This window comes from Labrus mixtus, chromosome 24 (assembly GCF_963584025.1).
Source record: "Labrus mixtus chromosome 24, fLabMix1.1, whole genome shotgun sequence".
In the NCBI taxonomy this organism is placed as follows: Eukaryota; Metazoa; Chordata; class Actinopteri; order Labriformes; family Labridae; genus Labrus; species Labrus mixtus.
Window position 1 is genome coordinate 4,198,871 of NC_083635.1, and position 16,140 is coordinate 4,215,010.

The following is a 16,140-nucleotide window of genomic DNA, read 5'->3' on the forward strand; positions in this document are numbered from 1 at the left end:
ACACAGATAATTTACAGTGAATGATGAAACTCAGGTTTATTCCAATCATCACAATGTTGTATAATCACAAACATTTTGAGTTTTATTAACTTGATGAACTAAAATTAGTTTTTCTTCTCCAACAGGAACTCTGTTGACGTCTTCCAGGAGGATCCCCCGTCGGTGGCCGTCTTCCTGCTCAGGTAGGAGACTCAATGCTTTCTTAATGTTTTATTATGTTCCAGGTTTTAGGTCTTATAGATGTTTAGACTCAGTTATTTTAATCATTTCATCCTTTTTGTAGTGGAGGAACATCAGGTGTTTAATTAAATAAGGATAATAAAAATGTAGTATTTGATTAAACACCTGATGTTCCTCCACTACAAAAAGGATGAAATGATTAAAATAACTGAGTCTAAACATCTATACGACCTAAACCTGGAACATACTAAAACATGAAGAAAGCATTGAGCTCCTACCCAATGGGGACGTCTGTGATGCCTTATTGTATTGTGATGATGTATAGAAAAAACACAGTTCATGTCTGTTCAATATTTTATTGTAATAAAACTACTGCTGTGTTCATTCTGCATCAGTGACTTCTGTACCTGTGGAGGAGATAGGTGTTACATCTGTGATCAGGCTCTGGTTATCTGCCAGCTGTGTTTTATTTATAGTAGTTTACAGCTTTCATGTCTGTTTGAGGAAACTTGTTTATTGTAATCTTTAATTACATTAAACTTTATAATAAAAAAATATTCAAACAAGTTCACAGCTATGTGACAAAGGAGGAAACAACTACAACAAAACTTTAGGAATTAAAGATGCTGACAACACAGACATGAGACAAATTAAGAGTTTAACATTTTATTTATTATGAAAGTGGCAAAGAGAAAACAGACAATAAAACTTTAAATCTATAAAGAAAACTGCACAGAAAAGCTACAAGTTAGTTAACAGGTAAACTTTAATCCAAAGAAAATCCTTCCAGCTGCAGCACAGATCAGAGTTCTCAGAGCGAGGAAACACCTGGAATATCAGACACAAGAAACAAAGACATCAGGGTTTAAAGTTCATTTCAGGTTACAGCTAGGATTGTACAATACGTGAAAAGTAAATGGGCCGTTCTGATACTAATTTTTAATCATTTAATTAAGTCAAAAGAATCATTACATCTACATCAAAGAGTGTCAAATTAAAATTTAAAAGTTTGTAGCATCATGTAAATTTAGCCCTACAAATACAATAGACTAGAAAAGAATAAGACTATATGTGACTCAAACAGTTAAAATAAAAACAATAACCAAGAAAAATACTCACCAGATGTTGAAGCAGGTGTAGCATAAATGTTAACAGCTCTTCATCTTGCTTTGGTCAGGCTGCCCCTAAAAGTGTTTTAAACAAAAAACACATGACAATTAGTTTAAACTTACCAAATGTTAGTTATTGTAGAGTGTCTGGAGATAACTTTTGTGATTTGGAGATGAGTGAATAAAAATGGACTGATGAATGAAAGTTAATATTAAGCAATAAGCATGTATCCTAATAGAAAATCATTTACATTAAACAAGACGATTGAAACAGCTTGAACAAACTTAAAACAGTTTCTATTTTTAATTAAAATGCAAATCAAACATTTTTAACATTCTCTCTGTAGAGCTGCTGGTTGAGTGTGTGAAGAACAGAGACTTAAAGAAGGTGAGTGACAGTTTCAGACCTCATTTCTACATACTCACACGTGTCTTTGAATTGAATCATCAGCTGCAGGAGCCGCACCTGAAGGGAGCCACCGCACCACCCGGAGGGAGCCACCGCACCACCCGAAGGGAGCCGCCGCACCACCTGAAGGGAGCCACCGCACCACCTGAAGGGAGCCACCGCACCACCCGGAGGGAGCCACCGCACCACCTGAAGGGAGCCGCCGCACCACCCGAAGGGAGCCGCCGCACCACCCGGAGGGAGCCACCGCACCACCTGGAGGGAGCCGCACCACCTGAAGGAGGGAGCCACCACACCACCTGAAGAAGGGAGCCACCACACCACCCGAAGGGAGCCGCCGCACCACCCGAAGGGAGCCGCCGCACCACCTGGAGGGAGCCGACCTCACGTCACTCGACTCGTCCGGCTGCAGGTGACGTCATCACGCTGCCAGTGCAGGAAGTAAAGAGATGGTCTTCTACATCCTCCACAGGTATGTGTACAGTCCTCCACGTGTTTGGTGCACGTAGGTTGACAGTCAGACAAACTCCTCTTTTCATTTATTCACCAGATTGAAGAAGGAGTGAAAACTACAAGACACAAGAACATTTAGTTTAGTCATTACCAAAGTGCTATATAAAGAAATTCAAACAATAAACTAATACAGGACAAAAGAAAGCTTAGTTGTTGCTAATGTTAAGCTACATGCTAATGCTAAACCTTAACTTCAGTAAATGAACTTACATTTCTGTTGCTGCCTGCTGTGTGCAGACTTGAAGATTAAAGAAGGAACCCTCAACTTCCTGTTTCCTTTATAGGCGGGGCTTGAACAGTCACTTCCGGTAGCAGTCTCTGACAGGCCAACAGGGGGTGCTATTGCACCATGTGTAGCTCATTAAAATAATCCTTAGTAGTTGTTTTATTTACCATTAATGAATGTATGTGGGTTCTTTTCAACATAGGTATGTATGTAGTTTGTTTCAAAATAGGAATATGTTGTTTTGTTCTTTCTGTATTCTAGTGTTTGAATAAATGTGAAACTTTCAATGACAGGCTTGTAAAACAATAAGTCAGTTCAATCAATCTTTATTTTGTAGAACTCAATACAAATGTTATCTCAAGACACTTTACAAAAAGCAGGTAAGAGAGAGTCTTGTCTGGGTTAAAGGCAGGGTTGGTCATTTTCTAAAAGTAGCATTCCCTCAGTGCTGCGTCTGCACCCAGAAGCAGACCTCAGCTCATTGCTTTCATTGTTAGGACCAAAAGACAATTTCAACCACAATCTTAAAAAGTGGATCTGGAGAAAATCACCAACCCTGCCTTTTAAGTAGTTTTTAGTCGTTACAGAAAAACTGCAGTAAGTACAGATTCTATTTGTGCTTGAAAACATCTAACATTGAACTGAAACCATGAGGTTTTTAAAATGCTAAACACTTTATGTAAATGTTAACGGAGTGTAGATGATGATGCTGTGTCTGTATCTGTGCTCTGATCTCTGTTCAGTCTATATGTGATGATATATGTGCCATCATAAACACAAGACACCAAAAGAAGCAGCAGACACCGTTGATGTCTGTTCCTCGGGTGATGTTGTCAGATGTTGTAATCTGACGCGCTCTCTCTCTCTCTTCTGTTGACCAGGGGGGAGACGGTCCTTCACCGAGCTGCGTCCCTGTGTCAAAGAACTATCTGTCATTATCTGGTCCAAGCAGGAGCCTCGCTCATCAAGACAGACCTACAGGTACAGTTCAGCTCGCACCCAAAACACACGCTAACCTGCAGGTTTTAAAATGGATATCTGCGTCCAGTTCTCACCATCAGTGCAGTCTGTGTGTGTTCGCCTCAAACCGGCATCTTCTCTCATTTTGTTCACATTTCCATGGAGGTTTGGAGCCTCACTGGCTGGACTCAGCAATGACCTAGATCCAGAGAGAGGAGAGGCAGACAGTGACATTTCTACATAAATAGTTTCTTTTATCACATATTTATTCACATATCATGTAAACAGTGTCTCTAGTGACTTCACTGATGATCCATATTTTACTTGAGCTCCTTTTAACTTTGAACCATATTATCCTAATATATGATTGACCATATGTATATATAATAAATAAAATCTTATGTCATGGTGGGAACAATGGACCATTAATGAATTTAGGTTAGTATGTTGTTTAAAAAAAAAAGTTAGTAAGTACATTTTATTTAGTACATTATATTAAGTAAGTTAAGTAAGTTTCATCCAACACACAAATCAAAGAAAACGGACAATACAACTTTAAACTAAATCTATAACTAAACAAAACTACAGCTGAAAGATAAAAACAACAAACATTAAAGACTAGACAACAGCTAAAAGGTAAATAAAACAACAACTAACAAGTAACCAAGACAACAGCTAAAAGGTAAATAAAACAACAGCTAACAGGTAAATAAAACAACAGCTAAAAGGTAAATAAAACAACAGCTAACAGGTAAATAAAACAACAGCTAACAAGTAACCAAGACAACAGCTAAAAGGTAAATAAAACAACTGCTGACAAGTAACCAAGACAACAGCTAAAAGGTAAATAAAACAACAGCTAAAAGGTAAATAAAACAACAGCTAACAGGTAAATAAAACAACAGCTAAAAGGTAAATAAAACAACAATTAAAAGGTAAATAAAACAACAATCTCTTCATCCAGCCTTCTGTATTTAATTTACTCAAAGAAACAGCAGTCTGATTCATTTCTTATTTAAGTGCAGTAACCAACAACTAACCACCAGAGGGCGCCCTCTCTATATAAAGTGATTTATAAACGATATAATGTATTTATTTTAAACCTTTAACTTTAATTAGAGTCTTACATCATTGTTTGCTAAATTATTTATATTAAAGCTGCATTTTTACTTTAGACCTTTTCCTTCATTTTACTTTTCAAACTTTTAATCAATTTAATTAGTTTATTTTCCTTTGGTTTTCTAATGAAAATACCACAAACCTTTTTATTGATTGAATTGAAATGATTAATTTGATTGAACTGCTTTTTTTGATTAGGATTAAAATATTTGATACGAGTACATTTTACAGCTCATTGAGATAGTTCAGATTAAACACATAAATTAAAAGGAAACATTTACAAGTTAAAAAGGTTGCTTTCATATGCTCATAAGTCTTCTTCACCTACCTTATGTGCTCCATTAACATTCAAACATAATATTAAGTTCATTGGTAATATCACAGTCTGTGATCACAGAATATCACAGACTTTTACTTTAGGAGCATCTATGGCTCATTTACAGGATTGTACAATACGTGAAAAGTAAATGATACATTCTGATACATTACTCATTTTAAATGAACTAACTGTTTTTTTCAACTGAAAATACTTCTTACCTTTGTGAAAGAAAAGTCAAATAATATTGTTGCCACGAGCGGAGCAAATACGAGGAGGACATCAGCAACCTGTACAAACAGCTGGAAGACAAGAATAGACTAAAGTCAAAGACAAGACACAACATTAGAAGACAACCTGCTTAAAGATTCAAACTAAATACAAATACTTTCATTTTCTCAATTATTATTATTAATTTAATTATTATTACTTGATGTCCTTTTCTTGTAATAATTCACAGGATGATGAGATCAACCAACAGTGTCTGGCTGACAAACTCAAGGAGCAGAAGATGGACCAGAGGAGGTTTGTCTCTCAGCCTATGAAATACAAAAGAAATATCTGCTGTTATATATTTTCATTTAAATATGGATTTCATAAGGATGATCATTTTTGCATGAACTCACTCTGACCCCACGTCCCTCCCAGGAGGAGCTGTGCCGGCTGCAAACGGAGAACCAGCTGGCCAAGGAGGAGGTGAAGGAGGTGCTGCAGGCGCTGGAGGAGCTCGCCGTCAACTACGACCAGAAGAGCCAAGAGGTGGAGGAGAGAGATCAGACCAACCTGCAGCTGGCAGACGAGCACAAGACGGTACAGATATGTTTTAGGAGAAAGTGTTCATCTTGAGTTCTGCAGAAACATACAGACTGTTTTACGTGAGTGTGTGTGTGTCTGTAACCTCCCTCTCATCCTCAGTCCTCAGAGTCAAAGGGGAACGGCTCAGCGGTGGAGGAGCAGTTCACCGTAGCTCGGCTCTACATCAGCAAGATGAAGTCTGAGGTCAAGTCTCTGGTGAACCGCAGCAAACAGCTGGAGAGCACGCAGGCCGACGCCCACACAAACATTCAGGCCAATGACAAGGAGACATTATGGAGACGAGGACATCGAGGTGAGGACACAAATCCGTTTATACATCTCCACAAAAGTCTGGAGGAGCAGCTGGAGAACCAGCTCACCACAAGCAGCTCAGCCGCCTCAGAGACCAGATCCAAGACCAGCAGAGGATGATGGACGAGCTCATTCATTTACAATCATAAACTACTTCAATTAGAAGTGCCAGATTTCATACATTCAAGCAGACAGCAACATTAACCCTGGCCACATTATACATTTTATTTTCCTCCTTTTTGTTTCAACCAGGGCCTGTTACTGGAGCAGACTCATGACAGACAGCTGGAGAAAGATGCAACACTACAGAAGCTCATGTATGTACCAGCTAACACATCACATCTCCATTATTCATTAGTATGTGTGTCCTCAAGTCATCCACATTTTCTGTCCAGACTGCTGAATGATCAGAGGATCAGATCAGAGGATCTGAAGGGCCTTCAGCAGACTGTGCTGAGTATTTCATCCCCTCATTTAAAGTGTCATGTCATTTAAAAACCCAACAGCTTTTGGTCCTCGTTGTCTGAACTCAGCTGAGGGTAGTGTTGTAGTCAAGACCACACTAAGACCACACAGAGTCACAAATATGTGTGTGTGCAGGGGACCTTTTACTCACTTAACACCGGGAAGGTTGTGGTCGTAACCGGGGAGTGAAGTTATTTCATGTTTTTTCCTTCTAGTCCCAGACCGAGACCTTCAAACTGTGGACTCTGATTGGCCTTTTTTTGTTAACGATGCTGAGGTCACCAAACCAACAGATCACAAAAGTTCAAATGGACTCAGTGAAAGATCGAGTTCACCTGATCACCTGTCTGTCCATGTAGCTTTGTTTCTGAACGTCTGAACTCATCGGTCTTCTTCTGTCTGTGAATCTGTAGCTCTTGATTTATCAACAGGAAGTGCTCTGGTCATTAACAGGAAGTGCTCTGGATTTATCAACAGGAAGTGCTCTGGTTATTAACAGGAAGTGCTCTGGATTTATCAACAGGAAGTTATAAAGGAAACAGGAAGTTGAGGATTCTTTCTTTAATCTGCTCACAGCAGGCAGCAACAGAAATGTAAGTTCCTTTACTGAAGTTAAGGTTTAGCATTAGCATGTAGCTTAACATAAGCATGTAGCTTAACATTAACCTTGTTATAATTTCTGACGTATTGCATCTGATGTAGCATACCACGTGGCTTAGCGTTAGCATGTAGCTTAGCATTAGCATGTAGCTTAACATTAGCCTTGTTATAATTTGTGACGTATTGCATCTGATGTAGCATACCACGTGGCTTAGCCTTAGCATGTAGCTTAGCATTAGCATGTAGCCGCCGTGTCTGTCGTCTCTGCAGCTGTACACCTTCAGTATGATGAGTTTGGTGAGTGATGTTTGACTAACAGAGTTGAGTTTGAGTCATGACATGTCGGGGTGTTAAACAGAAAGAAGACGATTGAAACAGCTTCAACAAACAATTTTATTTTGAATGAATTCAATTTAAAATGCAAATCAAACATTTTGAACCTTCTCTCTACAGATAGATGAACCAGACCTTTTCATTTCTACATACTCACATGTGTTCAATGAGGAACCTCTTTGTCTTTGTCTGTCCAAACTAAATGTAAACTTTGTCTTTGTCTGTCCAAACTAAATGTAAACTTTGTCTTTGTCTGTCCAAACTAAATGTAAACTTTGTCTTTGTCGGTCTAAACTAAATGTAGACTTTCTGTCCAAACTAAATGTAGACTTTGTCTTTGTTGGTCCAAACTAAATGTAAACTTTGTCTTTGTTGGTCCAAACTAAATGTAAACTTTGTCTTTGTTGGTCCAAACTAAATGTAGACTTTGTCTTTGTTGGTCCAAACTAAATGTAAACTTTGTGTTTGTTGGACCAAACTAAATGTAAACTTTGTCTTTGTTGGTCCAAACTAAATGTAAACTTTGTGTTTGTCAGTCCAAACTAAATGTAAACTTTGTGTTTGAATTTCAGGAGCTGTACCTGAAGGGAGCAAAGAGATGATCTCCTCTTTTGATTTCTTCACCAGATTGAAGGAGTGAAAACTACAAGACACAAGAAGTTTAGTCATTACCAAAGTTCTATATAAATTCAAACAATAAACTAATACAAGTTGTTGCTAATGCTAAGCTACATGCTAATGCTAAACCTTAACTTCAGTAAATGAACTTACATTTCTGTTGCTGTGTGCAGATTGACGAAAGAACCGTCAACTTCCTGTTTCCTTTATAACTTCCTGTTCCCTGAATGATCCAGGGAGAGGAGAGGTGTTCTTGGTGTTCACATCATGTAAACAGTGTCTCTAGTGACTTCACTGATGCTCCTTTTAACTTTGAACCATATTCTCCTAATATATGATTGACCATATGTGTATATATAATAAATAAAATCTTATGTCATGGTGGGAACAATGGATGATCAATGAATTTAGGTTAGTACACTATATTTAGTACATTAAGTCATCCAACACTTTAAAAAAGGGTCTGACATGTTCACAAAACTTCAGACACACTTGATTTTCTTTCTCATAACCCCGTACTTGTGTTACTCATAAAACACCACAGGGAACTGGCTGTTCCGGGTACCAATGCTGTGAAAGCTGGACTTGAACCAGCGTCTACCTGTTGCAGATTCAAGGACAATTCCCCTCAACCACCGATCCCTTACCACTTGGTGATGTGTTCCGGGCGTATTTATCATCGTCATTTCAGATTTTCACTTTAAAATTTGCCTGATAAGATTCCAATCCTCCATCACCAGACACAGTGGGATTTGAACCTATGCTCACCACCTACAGAGGTTGGAAACCGCAATCTTATCCACTACACTACTGATATCTTCACACTATGATATGTGCTCCGGGCGTATTTATCTTCATCATTTCAGATGTTAGACTTTAAAATTCACTGAGTTCTGATAGGATTCGAACCCACCACCTCCGAACTCCAAGTCCTCCACCTATCTCTTGAGCCACAGAGACAGATGCTTGACTATGTTTCTCAGATCTCTTGAGTCTTTCCTTTGGACCAACACCTTTAAGATAATGGTGTGTGTGTGTGTCTTTCCTGTAGATCCATACTGGCAGGTGCTTCACGATGTTTCTCCTCTTGAGTCTTTCATTTAGGACCAACACCTTTAAAATTCACTGAGTCCTGATAAGATTCGAACCCACGACCTCCAGACTCCAAGTCCTCCATCTATCTCCTGAGCCACAGAGATAGATGCTGGATCTGTGTGTTGTTTTGTTCAAGTCTACATTTGTTTGTCTTCCTGACTTGGCAGACAGCAGGTGGAGTCAGGAAGGCCGTTAGTCCACCTGGGTACACCTGAGTCCATCAGGACTCTGCTTATAAGTGGCTTCCAGTCTAACGTGTCTCCCCTCTCTTTCTCCCAGGCCTCCACCAACTGGTTTGCTTTTGTTCCCACTTTACAACACTACACTCATCCACACATTGCATTCATGACTGATTTACATAATTATGATTATTTGATAATAAATTGACTTCCTTTTAAACCGTGTTTCATGTGATATCCTTCCTTTGTCACTTACTTTGAGCCAGTTTGACACGTCCTGCAACAACTCTAAAATGAAGGATGTTACAATTCTCTTAGTAGAATATACATATATTATTTAAATGATCATATACACACTTTTGAATGTAAAAACTACCTCATGTTTACTTCAGCATTGTACATATTCGTCTTTGTTTATTAGTTTATTGTTGATATTTAATATTATACCTTTGTACAACGAGAGCTCAGTTTACTAAAGTAAAATTCCTTGTGTGTTAAAGCATACCTGTCCAATAAAGCTGATTCTGAAGGATTTCTGTGGCTTTGATAACTGTTGGAAATAAACTCCTCAAAAAGTTTGGAAACATTATTTTGTCAATTATTTCTTTAATAATACTAATTGGTGTTGTATTTTATATTGTTGGAAAGCCTGATCGGTCACCTTTACAACGAGGTATAACTTGTAAGCATCGTGCATTCATGGAATGTGCAACACAGCTAAACGTGTGAGTAGCACTCTAAAGAAATGTGCCAAAATGGACACAGCAGTAGTTTTATTACAATAAAATATTGAACAGACATGATGACCTCATGATGACACGTTACATCAGCACAATACAATAAGGTGTCACAGGTGAGGGGGTTACTACACTACTACCCCCACTATCCTCCAGCCCCATTGGGTAGGAGCTCAAAGCTTTCTTAATGTTGTTTTATTATGTTCCAGGTTTGAGGTCTTATCGATGTCAACAGCTGATGTTAGCTACAAAGTGTTATCAGTTTTGTATGTTGAGCAGATTTAAGGAGTTATGACCTCCTTTAGACATGGACATACAGCGCTGGTATTACTTCCTGATCTAGGTAGCATCAGTGTCCTGTTAAAAGTTAAACTCTCTTTAACCCGTCAAAGGAGAAGTGATTCAAATCATTTTCAGGGAAAATAGTTCACTTTAACATTCAGGACACTGATGCTACCTTCAGGATAACGTTAGATCAGGAAGTAATACCAGCACTGGATGTCCATGTCTAAAGGAGGTCATAACTCCTTAAATCAGCTTTAACATCAACATACAAAAACACATAATGCTATGTAGCTAACATAAGCTGTCGACTAACGATACCTTATAGATTAAAAAATAATAATGTAGTTTTACATTAAACACCTGATGTTCCTCAACTCTAAATCAACTTCTAGCTGATCAAAAAGGATGAAGTCAAATGATTAAAATAACTGAGTCTAAACATCTATAAGACCTAAAACCTGGAACATAATAAAACATTAAGAAAGCTTTGAGTCTCCTACCTGAGCAGGAAGACGGCCACCGACGGGGGATCCTCCTGGAAGACGTCAACAGAGTTCCTGTTGGAGAAGAAAAACTAATTTTAGTTCATCAAGTTAATAAAACTCAGAAAATGTTTGTGATCATACAACATTGATGATTGGAATAAACCTGAGTTTCATCATTCACTGTAAATTATCTGTGTTTAACTTCACTTTAAGGCTTTTGGATGAGACCGAAGCAAACTTAAATTCAAAGTTTAAATGTAGAATATAATATAGAAACATGAAGTATAAGGTCTTAAGAAACATCTTAACAGATTTATCTTATATTATAAGTTCTACAAGTTTGTTTACCTTTAACCTGATCGAGCTTTGGGGGGAAAGAAAATGCTCTATACATATATATATATAATATATATTCAGAGTTGTAATTGATCTGTGATATTATCAATGAACTATATATAATCCTTTTAATTTATGTGTTTAATCTGAACTATCTCATTGAGCTGTAAGATGTACTCTTATATCAAATATTTGATTTGATTTAATCAAATTGATCATTTCAATTCAATCAATAAAAAGGTTTGTGGTATTTTCATTAAGAAAAACTAAAAAACTAATTTAATTAACTAAAAGGTAAAAATGCAGATTTAATATAACTAATTTACCATACAATGATGTAATCTTAAATATCCAATTACTTTACTGACTTACAAAATTAACTATCACAAAAACTCTAATTAAAGTTAAAGGTTTAAAATAAATACATTATATCGTTTATGAATCACTTTATATAGAGAGGGCGCCCTCTGGTGGTTAGTTGTTGGTTACTGCACTTAAATAATAAATTAATCAGCCTGCTGTTTCTTTGAGTAAATTAAACACAGAAAGCTGGATGAAGAGCTTTTACTTTTAAATAAAATAAATGAAGTTTATTCATATTACTTTATCAAGATGAACATTTAATCTCTGAGCTCTGTGAACAGTAATGTTTAGAAAATCATTTTACCTCAGAGCTACAGCACAGAGCGAGGAAACACCTGCACACACCTGTACAACGAAACAAGAAGAAAACCCTGAATGTTGAGTTCAAACAACAACTTTCTCTTCACTTTTGGTTGAATCTCTCAGACAGACGATGTTGTTATGGTTCAGTTAGCATTAGCATTAGCATACAAACATACAAACACGTTTTTTCTTCTCCTTCGTCTTCAATTCTTCTTTTCGCAGCATTTTCATCCAAACTCGGACACCCGTCATCCGCTCGAGTGGTCACAGGGTCGATATTAACTTTGGCGCACCTGAGGAGCACACCTGAGCGTGATGCGCAGCAGCGGAAGTGACGTTGGGCGTGTCACTCCCAGGTAAAGGTCGTATCGACGTAGAGAACTCATTGTGAATTAGGAGACACAATAACAATAACAAAATTAAGTAAAACACCGAAAAGCCAGCCATACCCGACTCCGTCTAACCAGCACTTATGTTGATGGAGAAACAGCGCCATCTGGTGGGAAGGGTTGTTCTTACACGTCTTGGTCAATAGAGGACTCGTTAGTCTTAGAAAAAGATGCAGGTGACTTAGATTATGACAGACAAAAAGGATGTGTGGCCCTGAATGCATCACGTATTTCAATTACGTTCATAAATGTGACTTAAAAGTGTGTTTCTCTTTTATACTTTTATGATGTCGCTTTTAGTTCCACTGGTGTGAAGCCTGCAGCAGCTCAGTGCACATTAATGACAACTTCCTGCAACAATATATTTTAGATCCATATTATAGTTTTCATTTTTGCGTCACAATTTAAAGACATTATAAAGAAAAATGTTCTTTCTTTTCCGCCACACGTGTGGAAAAATGGATGTCCTGCTCCTCAACTCCCCCATGTGGTCAAAACACAACACAGCATGCACACATAAGTCTATTTCAAAGTACTTTTGATGCACTTAAATAAAATGTAACTGTTTCTTCTTTAACTGTATTTCCTGTGAGTATTTTTTTAGCACGCTTAAATCCACAAAACCCGACAAACATCGTAAACAATATCCATTTATTATAGATATTTATTTAGAAATGCTCTGATAGACTGCAGTTTGATTCTGATTCACACATTAATTGACAGACAAGATACACTTAAAGGGAACTCAGATTCAACAGTTCAACGGCCCTCTGACTAAAAACATGTGTAAAGACGGATGATGACATGTAAGCATGGCGTGTGTCTAACGAATCTCAGATTTAAAAAAAATGTTCAAAACAGCGCTGACATAAAGCAGAGAGAGGAGAATCACTCACAGTGCGTTGGCGTGGAATATGGCACATATCTGATGTCTAGAAACGTCGTTATTGTTAATGGCAATATTTGCATTGTTTACATACAAAAATAAATAATGTTAAATATAACAGGATATCCACATCTACTTCCCAACACCTACATGATCTCTTTAAGAGTGGACGTTATGGAGGTATGAGGTTTTCAGCAGACAGATCGTGTTAAATATATTTATATACAGACGTGTTGATGTTTCTCTGTTAAGGCATGAAATGAGCAACGAGGTCACAGCTATCTACTGCATCAAGAGAAGAGTAACACACACACATCACACACACACATCACAGGACATCTTCTGTTCGATATTGTTTGTGAAGAAGAAGAAGAAGAAGAGACACTGAGACACAAATTAAAATACAGCCTTGACAGTCTTTGGTCACGAATCAAATATTCTGTTGAGACACGCGATGTTAATGAGATGTACCATAAGTGTGATAAACTGCACACTCAACAAGTTAAAGGTTGTTTCAGTCCTCGTCGAGGCACATTCCAGCCGTTGAATGACATGACTTTGTGGAGTAGAAACACACTTTTAATGATCATCCACTTCATTCAACATGATTGAAGATTAACTTCTGTAAATGGGGATATTGATTCATTATTTTACACGTAAACACATTAAAATCATCCGTTTAAAGGAGCGAGCGTTGAGCTGTATTCTACATCTCTCTCAAGTGAATCTGTGTATAAATGTACTTCTTCTTTCTTCATCATTTGGAGCTTTGAATGTTTGCGACGGAAAGCCCCTCTTAATATAAAAGCCAGACGTATAAAGAACTCAAACCCAGTTTCCTGTCCTTTCGGGATAAGAGTTAAACTTCTTCTTCCACAAACATTTACTTTGTCAACATTCAGAAATACTCACGATCACCTTCTTCGATATAAAAGTGATTTCTGTCTCTTGTTTAATATTTCACATAAAGTTTAAGTGTACATATTTATTTATAATACCATACCATATCATCTTTACTTTAGGATGGCTCTTCATATAAGTGTTTCATAAGTTAATCTCTTTGAATATCTTCCCCTGAACATGTTTGTCATGGTTATAAATCATTTCTTTTAGCATGATATATATTTCAAAAATAAATCTCAGACTTGAACAGAACAACACAAATCCAGCATGATTGAACTTTTCTATCGGAGAGGAGAGGAGTACTCAGGTAGATGCTGCTGAAATATACATTCAACCCTCAGGATAGGTTACCATGACGACTGACTCGAACACTAAAAGGATCTGACGAGAGACCGACAGAGAGAGGAAAGAGGGGTACTGTTGTGTGGATGGATTTGAGTGTTTGAACTAGACACCCAGACAGAGAAGCAGAGGTTTAGTCTGAGGGGGAAACAGAATTTGAATATATATGAAAGAAACAAACTAAGTGGGTTTAGACACTTTATAAGAGGAAGTTCCCACAATTCTTCTGTCTGTTCATTCCCTTTCTTTTAATGTACTTTAGATTGTAAGTCCATCAAATCTAAATGTGCATTTTCTGTTTTTGCTCTTAAATATTTAGAGATTTGTGCGGCACAGCCTCCCTGTTTTTCTGAAAATTACAGTTTTCTTGAATGGGGTTTGGATTGGGCGACAGATAGAAAACATACACCTGTTGCCCTCCTCACACGTGGGATTCATCAAGGTCCAAGTCGACCGGGGAGAGGGGGAGTGGCAAGCGGCGGGGTGACCGCCGGGGTGAGGGACGGGACAGCAGCGGCGTGAGGAGGGGGTTCTCCGTGCCCTCGTCGTCGCTGAGCTGCAGCAGGGCGTCGCTGCGAGGGAGCAGAGCCGTGGTGTCCTCGTCCCCGGGGCTTTCTCTGATCCTGGACGGACCCGGTGGCGGGGGAGGCAGGAGCGGGGCGGGCGGGAGAGGAGGTGGAGGCGGAGGCCCCGGGGCAGGTGCTGTGCCCAGCACGGGCAGCGGGGGAGGGAGGGGAGAGGAGGTGCGGGACAAGGGGAGAGGGGAGCAGGTTTTGGAGAGGGGGAGAGGGGAGCAGGTTCTGGAGGGGGGTGTCGGGGTGGAGGGGCGGGAGAAGGAGGGGGGAGGGGAGAGGCTGCTGCGGAGCCCCCACTGCTCCCTCTTCTCTTTGCTGCTGATGGCTGCAGGCACCTGGGAGACAAACACTTCAGTAGTTCAGCCTGTTGAACGTGATGATTGAAAATGTGCCCCCTATCATTGTGTATTTCAAGCTGTGAGGACACATAGAAACTTATTAAACATCTTTCCTCCCTCCTCAGATCAAAATCATGCATTAAAGAAAACGCTGGTATGTTGTTCAGTCAGTAACGCTTGAGGAGGGCTGGTTTGATTGAAAGTGAATGAGTGACCGGGGAAGAAGGGCAAGCACGACTAATGGACATTTTCCTGAGTTAGCTTTATGAGTCTAATCTTAAATTTGAATCTGAAACGACTTCAAACAACAGGTATCGACACATGCTCCTACCTGTGTGTGAGCCGGGCTGTGCAGGTCTGCAGTGACGGTGGCAGACGACACAGAGGGCACCTCCAGCGTCGGCGACTTGGAGAGGGTCGGACTGGCCTTCCTGCCGTCAGCCGGCGGCTCCGTGGTGTTGGGAGTCGGGGGCTTGCTGACCCCTGTGGACGCCTGCTGGCCTTGACTCTCAGTAAATGTCACTGACCTCTTTTGGTCTCCGTGCGCTGCGGGAAACACACGGACGTGCACGTGGTGAAATAAACAGAAGGCGGGATTTTTTTCTTTTTTTTTTTAGATTAGCCACTTGTGAACACAGGACAGGAGGGGGGGGGGCAGGAGGGGGAGGCAGGGGACGGGAGGGAATGCAAGACAGACATGCAGAGCGCCCTATTGGGGTGTGGTTGCAGAGAGAAAGGGAGCGGGCCGTTGCGGGGTGGAGAGGAAGGGGTGCGAGTACGTGTCTCACCTTCACAGTCCAATAAAGTTTCTTTATTTTGAAACAAAAGGCATGAGACAGAACAGAGTGAGAAGAGTCAGTCTGGTGAACGGTGGATCAACAAACAGCATTGGAACAAAGACAGAGGGGAGAGGGGAGGACGGCTCAGTTCAAGTCAGCACACTCACTTTCAATATTTCAACGTGAGGGT

The 16,140-nt window shown here is 39.4% G+C and overlaps 1 protein-coding gene and 2 long non-coding RNA genes across 19 annotated transcripts in view; all 3 read right to left on the reverse strand.

Moving 5' to 3' along the window:
• Positions 1 to 1,313: 1,313 nt before the first annotated feature.
• LOC132959581 (uncharacterized) lies at positions 1,314 to 2,489 on the reverse strand. The gene is made up of 4 exons (XR_009667044.1): positions 2,422 to 2,489; positions 2,067 to 2,267; positions 1,716 to 1,755; positions 1,314 to 1,364 (listed from the first exon to the last, which is right to left on the reverse strand). It is a non-coding gene; the product is annotated as an uncharacterized LOC132959581 (long non-coding RNA).
• Positions 2,490 to 3,341: 852 nt separating this feature from the next.
• On the reverse strand, positions 3,342 to 5,627 carry LOC132959770 (uncharacterized). Its single transcript, XR_009667094.1, has 3 exons — positions 5,459 to 5,627; positions 5,054 to 5,152; positions 3,342 to 3,429 (listed from the first exon to the last, which is right to left on the reverse strand). It is a non-coding gene; the product is annotated as an uncharacterized LOC132959770 (long non-coding RNA).
• Positions 5,628 to 12,784: 7,157 nt separating this feature from the next.
• Positions 12,785 to 16,140, reverse strand: part of LOC132959453 (protein unc-80 homolog) — a 39,291-nt gene continuing 35,935 nt past the window's right edge. For 12 of the 17 annotated variants that reach the window (XM_061032455.1, XM_061032453.1, XM_061032452.1 and 9 more), the window contains 3 exons: positions 15,960 to 15,980; positions 15,503 to 15,717; positions 12,785 to 15,168 (listed from right to left, as the gene is read on the reverse strand). In XM_061032455.1, coding sequence (XP_060888438.1) covers positions 14,680 to 15,168; positions 15,503 to 15,717; positions 15,960 to 15,980 — 725 coding nt within the window. In that variant the 3' untranslated portion in view covers positions 12,785 to 14,679. The remainder of the gene's footprint in view (positions 15,169 to 15,502; positions 15,718 to 15,959; positions 15,981 to 16,140) is intronic. The other 5 variants (XM_061032454.1, XM_061032456.1, XM_061032450.1 and 2 more) reach the window with 1 other exon arrangement.